Here is an 8,615-nt window from a genome sequence, read left to right as displayed (position 1 = left end):
TCTTCTTTGGACTGTGTGGGGATAGTGTTTAAATCACTATAGATCTTTAATAGCCTCTTTCGTCATCCTAAAATATTAAAATGACTCAAAATATTATCATGTACTCAAACTCATTTCCAGAAAGCTTTCCCAAATCATTTTGTTTTTTGTCACCTGGATGAAAAAAACTTGATAATTTGAATCATTTTTATTTTTAAATCATTAGGTGTTTGGATCAGCTATTTCAGTTTGGACATAGTAATATTTCAGTAGTGAAATGAGGTTTATTGGACTAACAGAAAATGTTCAATATGCATGAAAACAAAATTTGACCAGTGCATACATTTGGGCACCCATGTCATTTGAATACCTTTAATGACATAGCTCTAATTTATTGGAACACAAAATTGGTTTGGTAAGCGCATTAATCCTTCAACTTCACAGACAGGTGTTTCCAATCATGAGAAATGGTATTTAAGGTGGACTATTGCAAGCTGTTCTCCTCTTTGTATCTCCTCTGAAGAGTGGCTGCATGGGTCCCTCAAAACAACTCTCCAATGACCTGAAAACAAAGATTGTTCAACATTATGACTTAGAGAAAGGATACAAAAAGCTATTTCAGAGATTCCAGCTGTCAATTTCCGCTGTGAGGAACATAGTAAGGAAATGGAAGACCTCAGGCACAATTTTTGTTATGCCAGAAGTGGTGACTATGAAAAATATTAGAGGTAGAGAAGGATGGGGAGAACAGTCAAAGACAACCCACAGGCCACCTCCAAAGACCTACATCATCTTGCTGCAGATGGTGTCACTGTGCATTGTTCAACCATTCAGTATCTTAGTGTCGGTCTCTCACATAAAATCCCATTAAAATACATGCAGGTCTGTAGTGATAATGTTATAAAATAATAAAAGTTTAAAGTTTAACTATACTTTTGCAAAGCCCTGTGTTCTGGTTTTTACCACAGATAAAATATATTCAAGTTTATTGAAGCATCTCTGAGGTACAGCTGTCATTCTATTAACTTCAACTTCATTGATTTTAATTTACATGAACCTTAAGCATAATTATTTTAAACATTTTAAAATGATACTAAATTATAGTCCTAAAATTAAAATTGAAACAAAAGTTTAGAACAAAACTATTGCTCATTTTACTATTTAATGTATTTGTTTGTAATGTAATGTTTTTAAGATGAGAGTTAACAGTTTCAAAGTTACAGATCCTTACTTACCTTGTTGTCACAGAGGTCTTTTAATTTACTTTCCCATAATGGTATCAACAGTTTGTGATGGCCTGATTTTGTATGTAAGACGTTAGTTACAACAAGCAGAAATCACACATAATTGACTAAACAAGGCTCAGTCTGCTGCACTTTGAATGCCCCTAAATATTACAAAATTTACCATTTCACATTTGTAAAATAAAATGCAGGTTGCACAGGCTAAATGCTTAGATAATTACAATTACAAAGACAGCATACATAAACATAGTACCCAAAATAACAAATGAGACATTCATTCTCCATCTGACTCAGCAATGCAGAATGTTTTCATTTCCCCATGTAGGAGACACACCTGCCCGTTTTCATCTAAGCACCAAAAACAAATTTAAAACCATTCTGCCCTTCTTATCCATCTGTTCTGATCATGTCTCCATCATTGTGAGAGAGGGTAGGCTTGCTTTCCATCGTCAGGGTTCTCTGCCTTGTGTTTCTAATTTTTCTCGTCTCGTGTCTACACTGATTTTCAAGAAAGAAATAAGTATTATTCATATTATAAAATGATATAAATAAATGTAGGTCTACTCTTTCCGTCCATGTTTCGAATTGGCAGTGGTTGGGACATAGTGCCCCCTTGTGGAAACCTGCGGTAAGTACAAGAGTTTTAACAACCGAAAACATATTTTGGTAATGTTTTTCTAAATAGGTTTTAGTTCAAATAATTTATTACATCAAACAAAGCAAGAAACAGTTAAAAAATGTCAAGATAAAACTAGGTTAAGCGTTAGATTGTTTATTTATGTTTGTTTAAACTTGTGATCAACTGCAAATAAATGACCAATGTAAAAAACCAAATAAAACTCTCTTAAACAGAGCTGCAAATGGGTTTAGTACGTCGATACATTGCAATTTGAGAACATATTTTTTAAATTTACTTACCAGTTTAATCCATGATGTCCCACAATGCTTTAGACAATAGTAAGGGTAATTAATTGAAAATGTCAATTATCAATACTGTTCATCTTAATTTGTTCTTCTGTACTGAAGCAGATACAATCTTTAAAACTGAAAATATCTGTTGCCATCAGGAAAAAGAAAGAATAGTAAGAGGAAAAGGAGACAGTGCAGCACACAGAACGTCATTGGAGAGTGAGTTAAGTGTAATACTGAATAAATGCAGTGTGGTCAGTCAGTCAGTCATTTTCTACCGCTTATTCCATAGTGGGTCGCGGGGGAGCTGGTGCCTATCTCCAGCATTCTAAGGGTCTTTAAGCATAAACCTAGTAAAGGTTTAATTAACTATAATAAAGTAGACTGGGACTTTGCATCGGCTATTCATTGACTTTAATTAAATTCAATTCAGTTTATTTATATAAATGGGGGGGGGGGGGTGGGGGGGGGGGTGGGGGGGGGGGGGGGGGGAGGAGGAGGTTATGACTGGGAAGCAGGAGAGCCTGATTAGTTTTAATACCGGAGAGACGTAAAGTAGCTGCTGAGGTCCAGCTGTGAGTTGGACATCATGTAAAACAGAAAGTCAAAGTTTAAGGATGACAATTAAGTCTTTATTTTATATTTTATTGACAGCTGAACATGTTTTATAAAATAGAACTCATCAGTCTCTGACTAGAACATATTCCTCTATTATACTAAAACTACTAGCTTTTATTATTACATTTGTCTTTTCATTCTATGTATGTGTATGTATATATATATATATATACACACATATATATATCACACGTTAACATGTCCATGTTGCATACATTTACATGAAATGATGGGTTAAATCAGACATATCTAATCATATTGTACGATGGCCCTACAAGCTGAATAATAACTTATTCAAGTGACGTGGCACAAAAAACGCAATGAGACACGACCAGTCATATCAACATTACTGCTTCATTCTTCATTTCTGAAATACTGCGAGGGATATTTTCCCTCTAAACAAAATGTGCTGCTCCCATGACATCCGAGGCAGCAATGGGCTTGTAGACAGATTACAATCAAGGCAGCTGTTTGCAAGAGAAACTGTTCAAAAGCCACTGAACTACTGAAGTATTTAATCTGTCCAGCAAAGGGGATTTCAAATGTCTGACCCAAACAACAACACAATCTGAAACATCCTTCACTTAAACATGGGCAATAATCACTTGCTTGACTCTTGGGAAGCAAAAACAAACTAAACAAGCAAACGTTTCCATTCATTCAAACAACACTGTCTTGGTCCAGGGACAGTGTCTAAACCCAAAGTAAGCATTGAAACTCTTAATGAACACAACACCCTAAATATTGATGTGTGCAAAAGTCTAAAATGTTGTGTGTTGGGATCCCATTTTATTTTATTTATTTTTCAAATTTTGCTCCTCAGTTATGCGTAACAAGCAGAATTTACAAAATGGGGCTTGAAGGACAATTTAATGAGCACAAGAGAGCTGTGTTACTTCTTCAGCGTGTTTCTGCTCTGTGGATTAAACAGGAGCACGATTAAAGGTTGATCGGATCAATACTGTTGAGACAGGATCTGGGTCAGCGATAGATTCTCTACAGCAACAACCAGCTGGAGATGAAAGTTCAGACTACAACCAAGATTTACATCTAGATTCCAGTGCTCTCTGCTGTTTGACCCAAACAAAGTAAATTATGTGTATGTTTGGAGATGCAAGGTGCACAGTACTGAGAAAAAAAGAACTGATAAAAAGCCTTAAAAAATAAACATGTGCTGCAAATTGACTTTACCTTTGGCATTTAGTGCTAGATCAGGTTCCGGCTGTGCTGAAGGTGCTGCTGCATCTCCTGTGTACAATTTGGTAGATCACCATGTCAGTGGCCATTTTGTTTGTCAAACTCCAACCCTATCATACATAAATGTTTACTGCCGACATGAAGATAAACAGATCAAGCAAAACAAATGACGAAAAGGGAAATTTATCTGGGATTCCAGCAGATATACAGTTTTACTCTATTCCCATATGATCCAAAACTCATAAGGACTTTAACAAAAACTACAAAAATACATCTGAAGTAAGACAAGCAAACAATTAGATGCAAACCACTGAATTTCAGCAAATACTCTCCCTTGCACTACTTTTATTGCACACAATAACTCAAAACAAAAGCAATTACTAAATAACTAAAGACAACAAATGCAAAACCTATATTCCAATTAAATAGTGTTTGTTTTTAGGCACATAAGAACATTCAGTCACAGCAAGAAGATATCTTAAAGCCCCAATATGGATTTTCTAACAACACAATTAAAAAGGAAGACAATTATATATAAAACATTTTTTAGGGTCAGTGCAGAAAAACGGAAATATAAGCAGCTAGGATCTTCTAAAAATGCCAAAATGGTTTCATGAAACAAACTGTTTTTTAAAGGAAAACATTTTTTATTTAGGTTTGATTGACATTGATGTTTGATGTCCTTGGCTAGAGCAGTCAGTTACCTTACATAAGTAGAGATGCACCAAGAGGTCGTCTGGTCAACATAATCCAATGATTTTTAGCTTAACCAGCACTGACTGGTCGGAAACTTGACAATGCAATCCAGGCTTTTTTTTTTTTAAACTGGAAAGAGACGTGTCTGTGGTTCATTCAGGCTGAGAGTGAGGAAGAGACAGACTTTCAGCAGGTAACAGGAAGGCTAAAGGGAAGGCAGCATTTCTGTCTGCTATGAAACATGTTGGACTCGGGGATACTGGTAGTCTTTTGGAAACCTCAGTCAAGGTAAGGGTCTAGATATGATGTCTTCTGCATGGGCCTGGTAATGGGCCATTCATTTGAGTCAAGTGTATTTAAGAACAAGGGCTCTCGAGGACTGGAAATGGAGGCCCCTGGTCTGGATTCTCTAGAGTAAATCTAGCTTGGCTAGCTTAATCACTGGCATAAGCACTGATATAATGGTAATGTTTAAAGCTATTATATTGATCTTTAAGAGAAATTGGAATTGCTCAAAATTAAAGTCAAAGCTTTACGAAAACCAGAGGCTAGAAATCGGCCACAGACTTTGGTGAATCTCTATATTTAACATGAATAGAGCAACTGGAGGTTATAATTCAGCCACATTTTAAGGTACACCAGATTGGGGCTTTAATAATATACTATATGCCACAGTATATTGCAGATACAGTACAGTATACAATAATGACACAAAGGAAGGCAGCATACTCTGTCGTTAATCTGGCCTGAAAGTATTTAAATATAACACAGTGTAACAGCTTCAGCCAATATGGGTTTTATTCATCACTCCAACATCATATTCAGGTTCTCATACTAGTGGCTGCAAGGATAAATGAGGAACTGCCTCACTGAGTCTGGATTATGTGAATCTGTTTCTACAAACAACAGCTGTGTATGCAATAAATATGCTTTTTGGCTTTGTATTTGCAAATGTGTAATAATAACATGAACAGTGTTGTAAAATGTTGTAATTTTGGGCTAATATAGTCAGTCTTTTCTACCATGTCCTAGTGTGACCCTCACCGTGTTGGTCTTGTGTGTTTGAGTCCTTTGAATGCTTATTTGGCCGTGTGTGTCTCTGTATTATTGTCTGAGGTGTGGCTGGTTCCAGTGCATGTAAAGTTTGTGGTATGTGGATGGCCTTCCTAACTACAGAGGGGTGTGTTTGCACTTTGCCCGTTTCTTCTTTCTGTTCTTCTGGATCTTGTGAATGTGATGTTTGCATCGTCTGTGGGATGAGTGTGCAGGGTGGTCCACCTGGGTCTTTCATAGCCATACTGGCACCCACCATGGCCGGATAGCTTCGGTTCCTCCTCAGTCCCGCATTTAAACCCGGAAGCCCACCACCCAGTCCACTGGAGCTGAAGGGGGCTAACAGAGCACTCCCAGAGGAAACCGAGGCAGAAACCGGGGAAAGTGTTCGGAAACGTTTCAGTTTGTCCACGAGTCCGAGGTTTGTCACCTCGTTCTGGCTGTCTTCATCCATCTTGCCTTCATACTCTCTCTCCAGATCCATCAGCACTTCCCTCAGAATGGTGCGAGCTGGTTTAGAAGCGAGGAAGGCATCGTAAAATGGTGGATCCTCCTTGGAAGGGCTGAACTGAAATGCAGGTCGTGCCGTGGTGGAGGAGGCAGATTCCTCATGGGGTGAGCTGGGAGGGGTGGAGGACTGAAGGAGGAGAGTGTCTGGCCGTTTCACCAGAGGTCTGACTTCCTTCTCCCCTGACTTGGCTGCACACCTCTGCACCTGCACTCTTACCGTGGGTGTTGAAGTGCCCGTGGGACCCAGCCCTCGATCCCAGCTGCATGGGTCATACACCGAGGCAGAAATCCCATGCTCTAGCAGGAGTCGCACAAGGCCTAGAGAGGTGCTGGTGGTCTTGGTAGAGTCCCTCAAGTTGGTGGAGGATTCGCTGAGGGAAAGGGAAAGGGAGAGGCGGCGTGGGGTGCAGCAGGGGGTGTAGGAAGGTGTATGCGGGGCTGAGAAGGGTACAGGAGTGGAGGTGTGGGTAGAAGTGCCGATGGCAGAACTGCTTTGACAAATAGCTACGGCAGGGCTGGGGAAATAAACAAGAGACAAAAGTTTAAAAAAGGCATAAACAACAGTTATTAGGTACAGAAACGTTTGAGTGCATAAACAGACTAACTTGTTTTATCAAGGCAATACAATAATATGTACTAAGTAGCATTCTGTCACCAACAGCCAAAGGTTAGGGAGGAGCTGCAAACAACATTTTCTACAAAACTGAAGAAAATAGAGAGCAGTGCAATTATTTACTTATTAATTTCAACAGCTTCATCATGTTTGCTTCAAATGAACGCTCAAAGTATGTTTCAGCAACCTGCAGGTTTTTCACAGCAAAGAAGCAGCAGTGAAATGTTACAAGTTATCTTACAAACAGGCTGGAACAGACTGAGGGTTTAGTTGTGATGCTTGTTAAAATACTCTATTTGAATTACTAGTTATGTACAGACTAATTTATATCAGACCACCTATTCATTCGCTTTAAGCTATTTATTATGCATTGATAATGAACCGAATGGTTGAAACTACACACACTGATCCACTGCTTTTTAGTTATGAACAGAGTGTGACCACATCTTCATAATTCAAATGTTAGCCCACTAAAAGCAAATAATGTTTGAATATTTTCATCCATATGTATTAATTGTCAGGCATTTCTTTTTAAATATATATATCTTTCATCCATTAACCTTTATTGATATCGAATATTTAAACACCAGTTCACATTCCTTTTAATTTTTCCTTTATTTAATAATTTCCTTTCAGATTTGGGTTTTTGCTCTCGGATCTTCCTTGCAGTAACAATTGTCGGCAATGGTGCATTTTAAACAATAATTGTGTGACACTTAAGAGGCTTAACCCTAACCCCTATAGTTATGTTTTTAAAACAAGTGTTATTTTTTTTTTTAGATATTAAGACAATTATTTGTACAAATTTAGACTGGATTCAGAGAATCAAACATAAACCTCAGTATTCAAAAAACCATAGCAGCAAAGCTTTTGCTATTCTGAAACAGTCTTTTCTTAAAATCTCCATATATTTGTCTAGAAATTTGCATGAGACTAGTATGAGTTAAATGTGCAGCCGTTTTGGAAACCACTAAGCCATTAGTGGATAAATATCTTTAGATGGTAGCTGCAGTCAGGAACATCGGGGATTACAGACACGGACACTATGAGCTTCACAACATGGATGGTAGTTAGGTAAAAGAGGTATCCAATAGAGATGAACAGAGAAATCTGACAATTTTCATCCTTACCGGCCCTTTTTTTACCAGCTCGTTTCAGTACCAGTGAGGTGTTTAAGAGATGTTGGAAGATATTTAAAAGGAAACTGAATTTTAAACATGTCCACTGTGCATTAAGGCTGCGAGAAAAAGAGAGATAGACTTTAAGCAGATAACAGGAAGGCTGAAAGGAGTACAGCAAAGGTGTTGCTTTGTATTATCCCTTTCAGCTTTTAACTTCTATCTGTCATGGGATATACTGGATTTAGAAATACCAGAAACGCCAGATTCAATGTCCAGCTTTTTGGACATTTGAGCTCTACATTCTCTACAACGGGTCTCCTACTCCAGTCCTCGAGAGCTAATGCCCTTCAACTTCCAGATACATCCCTGCTTCAACACAGCTGAATTAAATGGTCGGATTCCCTCTTGCCATCAAGCATGCCATCAAGCTTGCCATCAAGCTTGTCATCAAGCTTGTCATCAAGCTTGTCAAAAGCCTGGTAACAAGCCATTCATTTGATTCAAGTGTGTTGGACTAGGGATGCATCAAAAAGCTGCAGTGTAGTAGCTCTTAAGGACTGGAGTTGGAGACCCCTGCTCTACAATACAGATACAGAGGTCGCTGATACTTGATAATGCAAACCCAGCTAACCATGCTAACTGCTAATATAAGGTGCTAAAGAGTTAAATCAGCTA

The 8,615-nt window shown here is 38.2% G+C and overlaps 1 protein-coding gene across 6 annotated transcripts in view; it reads right to left on the bottom strand.

Annotated features, from left to right (window-relative positions):
- Positions 1 to 2,742: 2,742 nt before the first annotated feature.
- Positions 2,743 to 8,615, bottom strand: part of trak1a (trafficking protein, kinesin binding 1a) — a 49,712-nt gene continuing 43,839 nt past the window's right edge. For 5 of the 6 annotated variants that reach the window (XM_047360564.1, XM_047360562.1, XM_047360563.1 and 2 more), the window contains one exon: positions 2,743 to 6,721. In XM_047360564.1, coding sequence (XP_047216520.1) covers positions 5,662 to 6,721 — 1,060 coding nt within the window. In that variant the 3' untranslated portion in view covers positions 2,743 to 5,661. The remainder of the gene's footprint in view (positions 6,722 to 8,615) is intronic. The other variant, XM_047360567.1, reaches the window with a different exon arrangement.

The sequence above is a fragment of the Girardinichthys multiradiatus genome, chromosome 3 (assembly GCF_021462225.1).
Source record: "Girardinichthys multiradiatus isolate DD_20200921_A chromosome 3, DD_fGirMul_XY1, whole genome shotgun sequence".
Lineage (NCBI taxonomy): Eukaryota > Metazoa > Chordata > Actinopteri > Cyprinodontiformes > Goodeidae > Girardinichthys > Girardinichthys multiradiatus.
The sequence above is the reverse complement of the archived record's forward strand: the minus strand, read 5'-3'. Positions and strand labels throughout refer to the sequence as shown.